The following is a 17,030-nucleotide window of genomic DNA, read 5'->3' as shown; positions in this document are numbered from 1 at the left end:
AGGCTTATGTTCGGCATCGTCACCCGCAGGTGTCCCGTCGTACCTGAGCTGGATGCAAACGCGCTTCGGTTTTGGTTTTCTGGCACGTTTTTCGGGTGTGAAACGCCTTCTGCTCCATCTGCCTAGATGTACTGCTCCCTGTTTTCCCAAACCGTGAGGTAGGGACCAACCCTTCTTCCTCCCACCTCCCTGGCTCGAGCAAAACCGCATCCCGAGGCTGGAATACCGGCAGCCTCGAGATGGAAACCAGCACACGTGCTTCACAACGATAGATGCTTTTGCTTGGAAAAGACCCAACCCTCTGTATTTGAATTATCATTTTTTTTAGCGCAGCTCCACTTCTTGTTTTTACTTTTTCAGTTTTCAATTTCTTAATCTTCGGGAATTTGCGTGTTACCCGCTGCGTAACGCGGTTTGCTGGCAGCAGCAGCGCTCGCGTCAGAGCATTTGGGTGTCAGCCTTTCCCTGTCATAACATTGACTCTAAGAAGGATTTCTGACACGGGGAAAAACGTGCCGAGCATCTGTTGGGATGAGAACTGTAAGTTTTTTAATTTTGGTGTGGTTTCTGCCACGGATTGACAGCCCCGTGGGTTTGCTGAAGCTGCTTCATCGGGGAACCTGACAAAAGGGGAGAGTAATGCTGTCAAACGTCATTTTTCTGAGCGTAAATTAGTTGTCATGACAAGCTCTTCTGCTCCGTGTCTCTGCTGTCTGCTATTCCCATGATTCTTCGGTGTGTGCCGGGGTGGGAAAACCCTACATTTAACTGGGGAAGATGGTAACTGAGTTTGCGTTGCAAGAAGCTCATAACAACATCTTAGTTTATTCCAGACAGTTCCGTAACTTAAATTCCTTCCAGCCATATTTTCCATGATGCAAGTTACTTGTATTTAAATTTGTTGGATAAAAAGCTGTGTCTTTGCTTCCTGGCCTTGCTGCAGGTGGGATTTGTCCCGTGAATTGTGTTGAGCCACATCCCAGTCGATCTGGGACCTGGGGATGGCTTGGGCAGCCTCTGCCTCGTGGAGTCAGGAGAAAGTCAGGCTGAGCGATGTAAGAGCTGAGGGTTTGTCCGGGTTTGGGTCCTTCATTACAACCTGCTGTGCTGGGAAAAGGTGAAAAGGGAATTTGTGACTGCAGTTTCTGGAAAAGAAAGTCCCTGCGTCATCCTCGTGAGCTGTTATTTTGGTTTGAGCTATCGATGCGTGTGCAGTCACGGAGCACTTGCATCCCTTGGTCTTAATCCAGCGGCGTCGGAAGGGAAAACTGTCACCGCTCTCCCCAAAACAGCTCGGCTGCTTCCTAGAAAACAGGGTCCAGGGGTTTCTTTTGCAGTGACAGGCATGGGTTTAACTGCAGACCGTGCCAACTGGCTGCCACCGCTCGTTAAGATGGATTTATTTCGTGATTTAATCCTGTCATCGGTACGTTACCTTATACTTGAGATGTTCTGAATAGCTCGAGATGGAATATTTGATATCCCAACCTTTCATCGGTAGTAAAGCCCGTGGGAGTTTTTCTTTCCTCACCTGCTGTCAGTAAGAACTGTGTGCAAGTATTTAATTAAAAAAAAGAAGAAAAAAGGGTGGTGTGAAGAGAGAATGGGACAGGGATTTATTTTTTTCCCCCTGTGTGCTGCTGAGAAGTTGCTTGGGGTAGAGCAGGCTCGCTGGCAAAACTGGTTTCACAGGGGAGGAGGGGTTGCAAAGCTGTCGCTTCGATCCCGTCTCGCCTTGGGTTGCTCCCGATTCGGTGGGGATCCCTTTCCCCGTGGCTTCCCAGCCCCTGCAAACCAACTGGGGCCACCAGCACGGCAGCGTGATGCTTCCTCGTGCCCGGCGAGGGAGCAGGGGTTTGAGAGGCTGCAATTCCTCCAGCAGATTGGTATTTTGGGGTTTTTTTTTTTGCTTTCTCTGGTCTCGTCTGTAGGTGAGATGAGGAAAACGCTGCGCCAACGGAGAACTTGTTCCTAAACCACGTTCAGCCTGCTTCAAAGCTTTGTGAAAACCGCGTCCTCGACTTGGAATTTGCTGGGGTAGAGCTTGAGGTGGACCTTGGTGTAACATACACGGCTTGCAGATGCGTTTCTGCTGCTATTAATTTTCTTTGTGACCTCACTGTTGTCTCTTTTTCTTTTTTTTTTTTATCCCCCTCCTCGTGAAGCTGTGAAGTGGAATGCCATGGCCAGTTCCTCGGACAGTGACGACGATGGTTTCATGGCCGTGGATCCGGAAGACGCCGTGGTCGAAGGGACGATGGAGCAAGACGATGAGCCGCACGCTGAGCTGGAGGTCGAGGAGACCAGGCATAACAGATCAATGTTGGAGCTCCCAGAAGAGGTTTTGGAATATATCCTCTCCTTCCTCTCGCCGTATCAGGAGCACAAAACTGCTGCCCTTGTCTGCAAACAGTGGTATCGACTAATCAAAGGTACAAATAGCTGTAATGAGAGTGCAGGGTTTTTTTTAATTGTGAGAGCACGAGCTGGTGTCCTGGCTGCTCTTTGCTTTGTTTTAGCCTCACCTGTTGTTTTCCCCTTAAACTCAGAAATTTGGCTTCTGCAAAACACCAGAAAAATTGCTACAGCTCATGGTGTTGTTAATAATGAGAATTATTAGAATTCAGCCCCTCGGCCTCTTTGGAAGTAGAAAAGTCTGAAACCTCATAACCCCCCCAGCACAGCAGGTCGCTCCCGTTGCTTTGGAATCTTCCCCCGGCAGCGGTCCCCCGTTGCCGGCATCCCGTGTCTGATGTGGCTGTAGTTGTTCTTCGTTTGCGTCTTGCTCGGTAATTAGTATTCCCAAAGCTTATGCTTTCGGCTGGAAACAAACCTCTGGTTCTTACAGCTCTGCTGAAGACAAGTCATACATAAAATCTGCATTAATAGAGATCTACATATTCAGATTTCCTAAAAGAGCAGCCCTGAGATACGGGTACTTCACTTTGCCTCTGTGCAGCGTTAATTCTGAAGTTGTATGGAGATGTTAGATATTTATTTAGATCTATATGAAATGAAATCATGCTAGAAAATCATGAAATTGTGCTAGATATATACGATATGACAGCTACATAGGTAAAGTTTGGACAAGGGTACGAGCAAAACCATCCAAGGTATTAAAAAAAAAATACCAAAGCAGATAATTTCTGTTAGTTTCTGTTGGGGATGGGCATCTTGATTGCACGCTTCGTTAAAAACCAGGTAGGTGGAGAGGAGACCACGGGTGAATCCATAGGAAACGAGGCACGCTGCTGCACGAGGGTAACTTGTTTCTTCTGGAAAACAGGGAGCGGGTATCGGATGAGAAATGCCTTTGGCAGGCGTGTGGGGTGATGTCTAATTTGTGGACATCTCTGCACGGGTGAAAGGATTGCTCAGATTCCAGGTGTGTTCTGCCTCGCCCAGAGTTGGTTTGAAAAATCACAGATACTTCAGAAGCGAGCATTGCCCCAAATTCCTCTTTTTGCATAATAATTTCGGGTCAGCAGCACCCTGTGCCCTTGAGTCACTGCTTGGATGCTTTTTCTCACGAGTGCTTGTTCCTGGAGCGGCCTCAAGAAATGCAAAGGATGCAGCTGGAATGACCAAACACCTGGTGATTCACCCCAAAAGAGACTGTGGGAAACAGCCCTGGAGCCGGGGGAAGGGATGAGCAGCCCGCGGCGCAGCGTGGCATTGGATTGAGTCGTCCCTTGTCTCAGGGGATGAGTGATGCTGCACAGCCGTGCCACTTTTACAGCAATTATAGCCAAAAAAAAAAAAAAAAACCACCAAACCAGAAAGAGTGTAATTGCTAACCTGCTCGCCACAAAGCAGAGGGGTCACTCGAGGTAAACACTTGATTTGTTTTCTTCTGGTTAATTTTTCCTGTTTACCAGGATACATCTGCTATGAAATCCTATAGTTGGGATTACGTTTCCCACATGACTCTCAGGGACCAGCTGCTTGCAGACCCTGAGCTTCTTTTTTTCATTCTATGTATTTTTTTTTTTTCTTTAAACTTCCTGCTTTATATCCCAGAGCATGATTTCTTGCTGGAAGTGTTCCTGGCACGGGGCTTCCGGTAAGCAAATCCTTCAAGGAGAAAAAAAAACAATCTTGGCAGGTCGTGGCACCCTCAGCACGAGGGCTGCCGGAGCGCAGCGGCTGCCACCGAGCCGCTGCCGGCGTAAATCTTCACCAGACCCTTTTCTTTCCGCAAGGAGCAGTTTCTGGCCCCTCTCAACACAAACACAAGACACACGTGCTCCATGCACAGAATTAATTGCAGCTCTGGGGCCGTCCTGCTCCGCGGAGGAGCTGCTGTCGGCCAGATCCGCTCCCTCACGCTGCTAAGGAGGAATATTTTCACCCAAGACACGCTTGGCTTTTATCACCGATGTCTCCTCTCCTATTTATTTTAGATTCCTGCACAGTAGCTGCGTGCACGCTCTTCAAAATTCATTATTGCACGTTATTAGTCCTCAAAAGTTTGTTAAGGGAAGGGCAGCTGCTCCTTCGAGGGTGCAATTAGGGGCCAGCAGGTTTGTGTTGCAGCAGAAGAAGCTCAAAACCAGCTCCACGAGCATGGCATGTGCTCACCCTTCCCAAAGGCTTTCCTTTACCAAGCCAGGGCTGACGGGTATCGGAAACGTAGCGAATCAGTTGGGTGAGCGCCGCTGCTTTTCCACGTTTGCAGGGTCCCTGTTCTTTCTTCTCTTCAATCCTCTGAATTCCCACCGGCAGATCCATGATCTAAACACGGGGGTTCTTCGTAACTGCTGTCGCGCTGCTCGTGCAGCCGTGCAGGCACGGCTCGTTCCTAACGTGCCCCAAATTTTCCTGACGTCTCGTTGTTGTTTTTTCCCCCTAGGTGTGGCCCACCAGTGTTACCACGGCTTTATCAAAGCGGTGCAAGAAGGAAATATCCAGTGGGAGAGTCGCACTTACCCCTACCCCGGCACCCCCATCACGCAGCGCTTCTCGCACAGTAAGTAGCTGCTGGGAAAAGCTCCAGTTTGCCACGGGAAGCTGCAGCCCGGTGGTTTGGCACCGTGTCGCTGGGGATCTGGTGGTGCCACACGTATCTGCCGCTGCCAGCTCAAGCCCTTTGCCCGAGAATAGGGAATTCGGTAGCTGCTTGTCGTGGTTTTTGGCTGGTTGCTCCTAGGGAATGTTAGCAGAGCTAGGGTGAGATTTTTGCTTTCTGGTTTTGCATGTAGAATCATAGAACGGTTTGGGTTGGAAGGGACCTCAAAGATCGTCCAGTTCCAACCCCCCTGCCATGGGCAGGGACACCCTCCACTACACCAGGTTGCCCAAAGCCTCATCCAACCTGGAGAGGGGTTGAGGCAAACGCTCACTTCTGTCAGCAAATATGATTCAGTTGACGCCAACGCTTAACGTATGGGTGAATTTTTGCCCTGCTTCCAAGTTTCTGGAACGGAACGGAGAAAATGTTTCCCTTGAGGAAAAAAAAATACTCAAAACCTGTTATTTGTGCTGCAATAGCATCGAGCTGCCTCAGCCTGCTCTGCCAGGCGACGTCATCAAATATGTTAAAAATTCAGTTCTTGTGGCTTCGTTGCTGGGCCTGAGCCCTCCGGGAGGCAGTTCTTCCTGGGAGCAAATTTTTGGGTTTTTCTAAAGGTAAATAAACATGGTGTGAGCAGTGCAATTCCAAAAGCAAGCAGGCATAACATTTTCATGTTCCCAAATAATAATTTATGGAGCAACTGATGCGCAGCCTCCTGCCAAGGCAAGTCCAGGAGACGCCGCGGGAAGCTCTGGTGAAGTCATTGTGCTCTTCGAAGATTTCCTTGTCCTCCCCAAGAATAAAAAAAAAAAAGGCACCACCGTTGATAGCTCGTTTTTAAGCAGCTGTGTTAGTAAGAGTGCATTTTCCCCTGAATTTTTGTAGCCTTTTTGCAACTGGTGATCTTTGAGGCTAGCTAGAAATTACCTGAAAAAGGCCCAAATATTACGCCAGAGACTGCTGTGTGCTCTTTAATTGATTCTGCTGCCTTGGTCTGAGCGTGCCGCCGTTACACTCGATCCAAAATGAGTTTTCCTACTAAAGCTGCTGCCCTCGGAGTGTGTAATCTGTATTAGCCTCGCTATTTGACGGTGGCCTGGCTCTGGCCGGCCCTCGGTCACTACGGAAGCGTTATTAATGCACTTTGTGAGCAGAAAGCTAATCTGGATTAACTTGTTGTCTGACTTAAACTGATTTATTTTAATTTTTTTTTTAAGTGGTTTTCCAAATCCGCGGTGTCTGCCTTCCCTACAACAGTGTGTTGCGTGCTTGCGGGTGGGTTCCGATATTAAACTGATGCTACAAATGGTTAATTGCAGAAATTCAAACCTATGACCTAAAATAGTGAGATGTGAGGAGCCGAGGTGAAGTAAGAACAGGAGGTTTGGGGAGTGAGGGAGGACTCACAACCTTCTTTTTTAAGGATGAGTCACTTGCCGGTTTTCCTGGGAAGATGTCACCCACCAGACACGAGTCACTTGAAGTCAGTGGGCAACAGTAGCTGGCATCAAAGTGGGTGGGGCTATTTCTTTTCCAAGATTTATTAGAAATGTCCCAGAAGTGGATCAAGAAGGACAAGCGAGAGGATTTTTAATAGAGGTCACGACGTCTTCTATTAATTCTGAAGGGAGTAGTAGGAAAAACCTGTTTGATGAGGAATAATTAATGGAAGTAACTGTTGTCTCGTGGGGAGGGAGCGTTTGGCAAGGGCTTTGATCGCACGGCAGCCGGTGACAACCGTTAGGGATGAGCTGTGTGTTTTCTCAAGGATTTGAGTGAAGCTGCACGACATCATACGATATCAACGAGGCCATTTTTTTCAGAGATAAACTTCCAGGAAGGAATAATTCACGCATGAGGTTTTTTTTTGAGCTGAACGCCAGGTATGATGTTTGCAGGAGTCATCGGATTCTTTTTGAGCCCTAACGTATGAACCGACAAGTGTCATAGCCGGGCGATGACTCACGCGGTGAGATAACTGCCCGCAATCAGAAAACGATGTCAGGAGGCGCAGGAATGCAGAAACGGAAAAGCAGCGGAGGAATGCCGACCGTTGTGCCAGAAATATTGATCCTTTGATGGCAGAGTGACTAATTATAAATACTGATTTGTTTTGTTTATTTTTTCCGGGCAGCCCAGGGAGCATGGCACCAGCACGATGACTAATTAAAGCAATTTTATGGCTTTACCCTGAGAGGCGAGGGAGAGGTAAAAGCTGGAATGTTGTTTGTTTTACAGGATGGGCCACTTTTCTCCCAGAGCTACGGCTCTTTGTGTCGCCCAGCTTTCCTCAATATTTCACTGCCTGGTGTCTTGTTGAGCCCCTGCCCTGCAAGGAGCAGGGAAATAGTATTTTAGAGAAGAAAGGGATAGATGTGGGGCTTCTTCCTCCCACTTTAAGACGTGGAGGCCGTTGCAGAGCTGAGCTTCCTGAGGTTTGGTGCGTCTTTATCGTGCTGCGACTTGCGGCGGCGTAAACACCGGGCGCTTTCATCTGCAGCCCTGCCTCCTCGGCGCCGCCGTCTTGCCGGCTCTCGAGCCCCGGCACGGTTGGGCGTGGAGAAGGTTATTTATCTCCAAAACCCAACCCCATGCTGGAGGAAGCTGGTGCTGGCAGCTCAAGGTAGAGATGTTTGTGGCGTCACCTCGGCAGGGTGCTCCTGGGGAACGCCGGCACCGAGGGCCGTCAGCCTTTAGCCGCGAAGCCGCGGTGCTGTTTGGAGCCAAGGGCTGTGTAGCAATGGGATTTCAACAGCCAAGCTGACTTTTACCCCCCTCCCCATCTCTCTGTGATGTGGAATAGGACCTTTGAACTCGGAGGGATTACTTTATTTGATGTACCCAAAGTTTAGAAAGTCAATGCCCTTTAATTGTTGCAAAGGGCACCCAGTGTTTTCCACCCAAAAAAGAGCTAAAGGCACCAGGGACTCACACCTTCCTCCCCTGATTCATTCTACACCTTTGCAAGACCAGAGTTTTCACTTGTGCTTTTTTTTTTCCTTCCTAATTTTGTTTTTCCCCAAACTGAGCCTTCCTCCACTTCACAAGCTTTAAATGACTTACTAAGAAGAAGCAGGAAAGCACAGTTTAAATTATTTTGGTCTAGGATTAAAATACATACCGTGCGGACGTCACGGTGCCTGGCCGGCTGGCCTGGTTTTTGAATCCAAATAGAGGAGAAGAATGCTGCCACCTCCCCTCGGAAAAATAATAAATGAGCTGTGGTGGTGTGCCAAAGCAGCGCTCGCCAAGGGTTTGGCGTGGGGAGGAGGTAAGAGGCTCTCGACCTGTCGTGGTTTGGTAGGGAATAGATTTGTAAGGAAACTAAACCTTTCCAGAAAGGTTCAAGTGAAAAACTGCAGCTTTGCTTTGCACCAGGGTTTAATCGTGTGTACTACGGGTGCGAAGCGCTGGCTGGTGCCTTCCCGGGTGGAGGTGACACAGCAGCCTGCAAGGAGGCTCATCGTGTAAAAACGGTATGGGATTGAATCTTGAGGGGTGGGTAAAGCTATAAAAATCATGGAATGGTTTGGGTTGGAAGGGACCTTCAAGACCATCCAGTTCCAACCCCCCTGCCATGGGCAGAGATACCCTCTACTACACCAGGTTGCTCAAAGCCTCATCCAACCTGGCCTTGAACACTGCCAGGGATGGGGCAGCCACAGCTTCTCTGGGCAACCTGGTCCAGTGCCTCACCACCCTCAGAGGGAAGAATTTCTCCCTTAGATCCTGTCGAAATCTCCCCTCTTCCAGTTTAAAGCCATTGCCCCGTGTCCTGTCACTACACGCCCTTGTCCAAAGCCCCTCTCCAGCTTTCTTGGAGCCCCTTTAGGTACTGGAAGGTGCTGGAAGGTCTCCCCGGAGCCTTCTCTTCTTCAGGCTGAACAGCCCCAACTCTCTCAGCCTGTCTCCAGAGCAGAGGTGCTCCAGCCCTTGGATCAGCTCCGTGGCCTCCTCTGGACCCACTCCAGCAGCTCCGTGTCCTTCTGCTGTTGGGGGCCCCAGAGCTGAACGCAGCACTGCAGGGGGGTCTGAGGACGGCAGAGCAGAGGGGCAGAATCCCCTCCCTCGCCCTGCTGCCCACGCTGCTTTGGATGCAGCCCAGGGCGCAGTTGGCTTTTTGGGCTGCCAGCGCACGGTGCCGGCTCATGGTGAGCTTCTCCTCACCCAACATCCCCAAGTCCTTCTCCTCTGGGCTGCTCTCCATCCATTCTCCGCCCAGCCTGTACTTGTGCTTAAATGCTTTTAATCATTACTTGTCGCTCGATCCCATCGCAGGTAAATCCACTACGCCACTATTTATATATCCTCCACCCCAGACTGGTACGGTTTGGCAAGACGTAGACTGAGATGAAGACAGTTCAGTCACACGTAAGGATGTCGTGTGGACGCAGACGGGGAGAGCTGGGTGGTCTCACCCTACGAGCACATCCCTGTATCTCCAGCTCCTGCTGTGTGGTCAGCAAAGCATCCCACGCTTGCCACTAGAAGCCAAGGGCATAAGGGCTTTTGGCTTTTCAGTTGGGGATCTGCATGACAAGCCCCAGGTCAGACCACGGGACCCTCGGCCAAGGCCACCGGCCATCGTCGCGGCCCCCGCTGAGCCACACTGTTGTCTGTGGGCGCTCGAACGCGCCGCTTCACGGCGAGATGGATATAGTCAGCATGGGTGGGGGGGCTGTGTTAAAGAGCTCTTTCCCGCTGGGAATCCGTACCTTCAGCTGCGAAATTAGGGCTGCGGCGTTGGATCGTTGGAAACCAGGGACGTGCTTGTGCTGATCGAGAGCAAAGCTGGAAGCAGGGACGTCTTCTTGTGGGAGTTTTGCTCTGAATCGTTTTCTCGTGCTGCCAAAAGTAGGTTATCTCTTTACTCCAGATAATCCTTTTTTTAGGTGTTTTTTTTTCCTTCTTGCTGCTGTTTTGAAAAGAAAAAAGCCTTTATGTTGGCACAAGCTCCGGAGTAGTCCTGTGACCCATCAGGTCAGCTCGTCTCAATCTATTTTTATTTTTTGACCGATGAGCAGCTGTTTACGACGTGTGATGGAGAGAGAGAGGGAAGGAACGGTGCAACTCGTGCCCCTGCCGTGAGTCTGCCTCCGCTCTTGGCTTTGGCACGGCGCAAACATGAAAGCCGCCGTACTCCTGTGCTAATCCTTCGCCTCGTCGCGTCCCTCGGGCTGGTTATTTACGACGGCGACGTGGTCCTGGACCTGGAGACGCTCCTGCATCATCACAGGCACTTCTCACCTCTGTCTCGGACCCAGGGCCGGACGCCTGAACTTTGACTTTTCCTCTTCCTTTTCGTGTCGGGCAATATATCGTTTGTCGTCGCGAGGGCGATGACGTCTGCGCCCTCCGAGCGCTGGCTGGTACCTTTCGGTGTTCCCAGAGCATAAAACACTGCAGCTTTCCGCTCCCCACTGGCACATGGTGTGTGTGGATATGATTTATTGCGTTTTTTCCCTTCACTAGACTTGATAATAAACATTTGAGGAATTGCTGGAGAGGCTTTGCTCGTGTTGAGAGGGTTGATATTAGCTTTTTATGGCTTTTTTTTTTTTTGAGGACACTTGTGTGTGAAGTTGGGATTTAGAGAGAGATGGCTGGGTTCGGAGCGGGATTCAGGCAGCGAGTCTTCGAGACGAGTGCTGGTGCTGCCCTGGCCAGTGCTAAGGGACTGCACGAAGGATTTGGTGTTTTGGGAATGTCTGTACATGGGCTGCACAATTCCTGATGGTTGGAGACCATTGAATATATCCTGGGAGATGCAGTGACAGAGCAACATCCCAACAGACAGATGAAGGCTTCCGAAACCAGCTTGTCCTTCCTGCCAGCTACACCATACACCTTTTTCATTTTTGCTAAAGCTCTGGAGGAAGAATTTTACAGAAAAGCCAAAAATTGAGGTTTTTTTTCAGGGGGTCAAGAGAGGATTGGATTTAAACACCTCGCTGTGGTGCAGGGGTCAGCGGAGCAGGCAGCGCCCGGCCGATCGGAGGTTGCGGATGCAGAAGAACCTGATCGCCCAGACCAGCCCAGGAGCTGAAGTCGCAGCCTTCCCTCCTCAATCCCAAATTTTTAGGAGCTGGCATGAGTTTGTCTATCGAAGCTGATGCCGAAGGATGAGTTCATTTCTCCGGTGTCGCCGTTGGGCCCTCGTTCCGCTTCTCGTGAGTTGGGCGAGGCGGGGAAGAGGTGCTGCTGCCTTGCAGGGATGTCGAGAAGGTGGAAGGCGAGGGGCCCTCGTACGAAGTCACCGGGGCTACTCACGTTTGAGGAGGGAAATGCAGATTTTGGGAAATCCTCTTTGTCATCGCAGGGGTTTAACTTTCTGAACATGTCCGAATCTTGCTTGTCTTCCGAGGCAGAGAGGCGGAGCGAGTCCTGTCTGCTCTATCTTGTATTCAATTTACTTCTCAGAGATGCCTGGGTACCACAGGATGCTAATTGCCAAATATATACACTTGCATTTATTTTTTTTTTTTTCAGCACAGTTTGGTTTGAGGCCAAAAGCTCTTTATTTCCCTGAGCATCTCTGAGCAGATGTCAAGCATCGTGTTCCTTCCCTGTTCCCCATCTCGCTGCCCGATCCTTTCCCGTAAGGACCGAAGGGGATGCTCATGTGAGATCCGTGAGTTTCAGAGGAGCTTTTCTATGACGAGATCGGGTGAAACACTGTCAGCTTTGGAAAAAGGGAGCGAGTGATCAGTTTTGGGTAGGCAGGATGGTTTCTTAGTCTGATTTGGCAACCTTGTAAACCCTACGGAGTAGCTTGGAGAGGGTAAGTGTACTGAGTGCGTTAATCGGAGCTAAGCTAATTAACTGCAAGCTTCTAAGGCAGCTTTCTTTGCATTTTCAGGAGCAGCTCTGCTTGAGGGGATAATTGTCTCGGAAGGTTCTTGCTGGAGGTTTACCCTGGTCAGGGATACCTCTAAGCTGCCTCATGGTTTTACCGAAATCAGGGCAGCCTGTCTGCTTTTCTCCTGTCTGAAACCCAGCGGGGAAAGAAAATGATCTTTTTTTTTTTTTTCACCCAAAAACGCAAAGGTCAGTGATTTGGCTAATCTGTGCGTGTGTTTTCTTGGCTTTTTTCCTAGGTGCGTGTTACTATGACGCTAACCAGTCGATGTACGTGTTCGGTGGGTGCACGCAGAGCAGCTGCAACGCCGCCTTCAACGACCTCTGGAGACTCGACCTCAATAGCAAGGAGTGGATCCGTCCCCTGGCATCAGGTGAGAAGGTGGTAGATTGGCATCTCCCTCACCACTTTATCAAAATTTACCTTGCCCCCAAAATTTACCTTACCTTACCGGGCTGGCCGGTCTGATTCTGTATTTCTCCACGTGTTTTATCATTATCTGACCAGTTTTCAGGTTATATTTGGGGTTTTTTTCCACAGAACATGCATGTTCTCGTGCTTGCGGCACCGTGCTGAGTTGTTTCTCTTTGTCACAGCTGCTCAGTGTTGTTTCATCCCACGTACCTGCAGCCACAAGAGCCTGTATTGATGAGAATTGTTGTCCCAGAGCTGAAATTCTTATTTTTTTAATAACTTTGGTAGCTATCACTTGAGGTATTTTGAGGAGTGGAGGAGACATGCCCGTGCGGGCTACCCACAGCAACCAGGAGAGCGTGGGAAAACAGGTACATTCCTGCAGTCCACGTGCTCCAAGCAGGGCAGGAAAACGCCACAAATGATTTCCCACACCGGTTTTTGTACTCAAAATGTCACACACGGCACGCTTGTTCTCCATGTATTTCAGAATTTGACTAAAATAACTTTGACAAAAGCAGAAGAATTGGGGGCAGCTCTTGGGGGGCAGTCAGTATTAAGCTAGCCATTTCGGCCAGAGCTTTACATTTTGATGAAAAGAGGGAAGGACAAAAGGAGAAGGGGGAAGAGGGGGGAAAGTCAGTATTAAACGAGCTGTTTTACAAAAAACTTTACGTTTAAGGAAGAGTAGGAAGAAGAAAAGGAGCTCAGCATCCACCCTTGATTTGGCTGCTTGGCCACAGACTCCCTCTGACCCTGCTTCGTGTGCTCTAAGTGTTGTGGATTTACTCTGTTACTGTTTAAAGTCATTTTTTTTTGGTCTGACGCTTTTTTCTTGTATGAAGTCCTCCAAAATCCAGGAGGATAATCCCAAAGTTATCTGGGAATCGGTTGGATGTCGCTTTGAAACGTTAGCGCGGAACTTGGTGCTTGGTGACCGCTTGCTGGATATCAGTCTATGCAACATTTAATACTTAAATATGATTTTTTCGTGTCTGCACATCCACTGTATGATGCCTGCAGGTGAGAATGAAGCAGTCGTGGACTTAAAATGGAGGAAGAAGACAAAACACAGTCTATACATATGTGGAAACTGGCTCTCTCTCTTCCTCCTTCCCTGCTGTAGCGCTCTCCCTCTGCTCAGGGGTGGAGAAGAGGCCATGGGAGCATAAACAGGATACGGGGCGATGCCGATCTCCGCTCTGACCCAGGACGTGTGTTCTTGCAGCCCAACGAGTCCTTCCGTCGGATTGAATGCGGGGCACGACTCGCGGTCGAGTCCAGCCGCCGGCACCCGGCTCCGCATCTCCGTCGCTCCCTTGGTGTTTCGCAAAGGCGAATTCCCGCCGCCTTACTAACAAATCACACTTCTAAAAGAATGAGTCCTGTGGGAATACGTGGCGGAGTTAAGTCCCATGGGAAGATCCCCCGAGGAAATATTTCTCCGCGCTGTCATGAACGCGGGTAGCGAGATGGGATCGCAACTGAAACTTCAGGCAGTCTGGCCGAACAGAGAGCGCTCTTGTTCCTCGCTCTGCAGAGGAGATGAGTCACCCCGCGCTGTGCCGGTGGTGGTTTCTTACACATAGTTCCTTTTTTTTTTTTTTGGTGCCTTTAACCAGAGGGTTGGCACCCGCTGCCTGGGAAAGAATAGTGACTGGAGGGGGCGAAAGCAGAGAGCTTTGAAACTCAGGAGTCAGATGTAAATAAGGCAGGAGGGTGGGTTTTTATTTTTAAAGGAAGAGCTGACGTTGATTGATTGACGCTCGATGCGTGAGTGGTTGAGGAGGCGTTCCCACCCCTGACCCTATGGACTCTATAGGGTAGGTCCACCTCCAGAAGATGATGGTGGCTTTTCCACAAGGCCAGCTCTTGCTTGGAGAGGTTTGACCGTGCTCTACTCGTGCCCTCGTTCAGCGCGGGCATCTTGGTTGGAACTAGATGATCTTTAAGGTCCCTTCCAACCCAAACCATTCTATAATTCTGTGATCTTATCTGATGAGACGTGGGTAGGGCTACCTAAAGGGAACGGGAGCGTGGTGCCAGGGCCATGCTAAATGTCTTGGACATGGCTCTGGTGAGCTGAAACAGCTTCATCCCTTTCTCTTCTCTGAAGGGCTTTTCCAGGAGAAAACACCCTTTTTTGTTGTTTGTTCGTACCTGTTTTCGTTTGGGTTTTCTTACTCGCAGGCATTAGATGACATTGGAGCTGGATAATTCCTCTCCAGCCTGAGCTGCTGCGCTTCATCTAGAAGTAAATATTTAGCCTTCAAAGAAATAATTGGCCCCGTGTTTCTTTAGTCTGAGACGGAGAGGGGAGATAATTGCTTCCAAAAACCCTAATTTTTGAGGTTTCAAAGTGGTTTTTTTGCTTAGATCTCAAACAATGCCATTGACTTTCTAACCTATTGGAGTTAACGCCTGGCTTTTATGTAGCACTTTTTCCTGGTGGGGCTCGACGCTCTGCAAAGGGGAGGGTAAGGCAGCAGGATCTCTATTTTCGGAACGTGAACAGGAATGCCTCTAAACTCTTCTCCCTCGAGCTCTTCTGGCCACTTTTGTGCTATTTTCCACCTCCTTCACGCCCACGTACGAGTCTTGCTGGAGCAGGAGGGGAATAATAATTAATGATCCGTATTATGTGGGAAGCCAGCGGTGTTGTCCCAGGGTAGGTGGTCCCTGGGAGGCAGGTGCCTTTCTCTGTTGGGTTTCTTTGCCTTTGTTTGCATAATTAATCCGGGCACTTCTTTTGACTTTTAGCCTATCTGCACAGAGGAGAACCTGGTGGAGGACTGGAGGTGGTTTACACTGGAGTCTGTTTATCCAGCTGGAGGCAAGGGTTAGTCTCAACACCTGTAACTCAAGCTGCAGCACGCCGCTCTCGCAGTGAGGGCGCAGGCAGGATGGCTTCGGTGGCGGCGATCGTCCTCCGGTGCTCCCCAGAAACAAGCTCTCGTGCAGGAAAGAAACCAAAACCCCTTGGAAACGGAGACTCCCAGGACTTAACGCAACGGGTAGCGCAGGAGCTGCAGGGATTCCCGTGGTGAGGGCTTTGATGTGGGGTTGCTGACACCTGGAGTTGGCCAACCTGGGGTTCGGCCGCGCTGGTGGCACAGAAGGTTTGTCCTCTTTCCATGCGGGTCTGCAAAACACTCTTGATGAGATCCTTTCCATCTCTATGTGATGGAAGCTGCTGGCAGGTCCTGGGAGAGGCTGCCTCGGCCGTCGGCGCTGACCCAGGCTCTTGGTGTCATCCATCTCTCCTGCTCGTGACATCCTCAGGCTGCAGGGGATAATTTATGGGCAGAATTGAGAGCACATCCCCCGGCAGTTATCCTTCTGGCCTGCCTGTGCTATTTCACACCCGTGTGTTCCTGCAGACTTTCTCCCTTCCTGTATTTCTTAGTTTATATTCCTCCGGAGCCCGGCGCTTGGCCTCGGGCTGCCAGAACCGTACGCTAAACTGGGAAATACCTTGTTTTAAATCAGAGAGAAAATTGCCCGTAGTTTTGTCTGTGCTCCCAGTGGCTTATGGGACAGAGGTGGGAAGCTTTTTTTTTAAAAAAAAACAGGCTTTCACTGTACTCATAAACTAAGGAATCAGGTCTTTGCAGGGAGAGGAGCGCCAGCTGAAGTCCTACGGGGCCTGCGCATCCTCCATGTTATTTCTGCTTTATCATCCTCAGCCAAGTGTAATCCTCTGCTTTCCTACTGTCATCCCTCCGACTACCTGGGAAGACGAGAGAGCTGGAAAGACCCCAGTCCCCCCAGCTTGATGCAGTGTGTTTTCCCACTGTGAGGCTGTGATATCCCGCTCTGATATCAGGGGAGTTCAGGAGACTCATGGCTCCGCTTTTCCTGTTGGAAAAGGCTCGCCGTGCAGCCTGCCCCGCGTCCACCCTTCCTCTGGGGAGGGGTGGAGCTCCCCAGGATTTGTTTCCTGGTGTTTTTCTCTCCCTGCAGTCATGCTGCATTCACTTTCACTGGGGAGATGGGAAAGCTTTGCAGCTCTTTCTCAGGATTTCAGGATAAAAACAGGCGTGGAGGCAAAACTTGTTCATTAGATGCTCTGATCCTCTTTGTCCATGTTCACAGCATCCAGACGTAGCCGCGTCAGCGCAGCTGATCCTCCCTGCTTTAGCCTGAAAACGAGTAGAGACCTTCAGCCTGAAGTTTGCACTTAAAACCTCCCAGGTAGCCTTAACGCCACGCAGTAAGTGTGGAAAAAAAAAAGAACACAAACCACCTTCACCCATGTCTGTTCCTCTTGTCTCTGTTCTTCTCCCCCGGGTCCCCTCCGTGCTTTTGAGTGGGAGCCGCTGGAGTTTGAGGCTCGGGTTTCCCCTTGTGAGCTGAGGGGAAGGTGCCTTTGATGATGTTGTGTCAACAAAACTAACAGCCCGAAGGAGGTAGGAGAGACTCTGCTGTCACCTGCCCGAGGTGGTTGTATCAGATGTGGTCCCCAGTGCGGTGGGAGGCTCTTGGCTGCGAGAGAAACCCCCCTGTTACTCGTCGAGCTCAAGCAGAGCGGTTTGCCCTTGACGAAGCTGTGCGAAAACCTTGCCCTGAGCAAAAAAAAATCATCTCCTTCTAGAAAACAGTGGCAAGTTTTCAAAACACTTGGTGGAGTTTCATAATGCTGGTCCAGATCCAGGGTGAGCTTCCTTGTTCGGGGCCTCCTCGGTGACGGGCGAGCTCCGTGGAGCTGGAAGGAGACGTGACGTGAGCCGCGGTGAAGGACTG

At 50.1% G+C, this 17,030-nt stretch overlaps 1 protein-coding gene across 3 annotated transcripts in view; it reads left to right on the top strand.

The window, feature by feature from the left end:
- The window catches only part of FBXO42 (F-box protein 42), a 49,382-nt gene that overhangs the window by 12,720 nt on the left and 19,632 nt on the right, over window positions 1-17,030 (top strand). For all 3 annotated transcript variants that reach the window (XM_086625553.1, XM_086625554.1, XM_086625552.1), the window contains exons 2-4: window positions 2,166-2,432; window positions 4,853-4,969; window positions 12,112-12,246. In XM_086625553.1, coding sequence (XP_086481679.1) covers window positions 2,183-2,432; window positions 4,853-4,969; window positions 12,112-12,246 — 502 coding nt within the window. In that variant the 5' untranslated portion in view covers window positions 2,166-2,182. The remainder of the gene's footprint in view (window positions 1-2,165; window positions 2,433-4,852; window positions 4,970-12,111; window positions 12,247-17,030) is intronic.

Source organism: Tauraco erythrolophus, chromosome 23, assembly GCF_009769465.1.
Source record: "Tauraco erythrolophus isolate bTauEry1 chromosome 23, bTauEry1.pri, whole genome shotgun sequence".
Classification (NCBI taxonomy): Eukaryota; Metazoa; Chordata; class Aves; order Musophagiformes; family Musophagidae; genus Tauraco; species Tauraco erythrolophus.
Note: the sequence above shows the minus strand (reverse complement) of the source record. Positions and strands in the feature narration are given on the sequence as shown.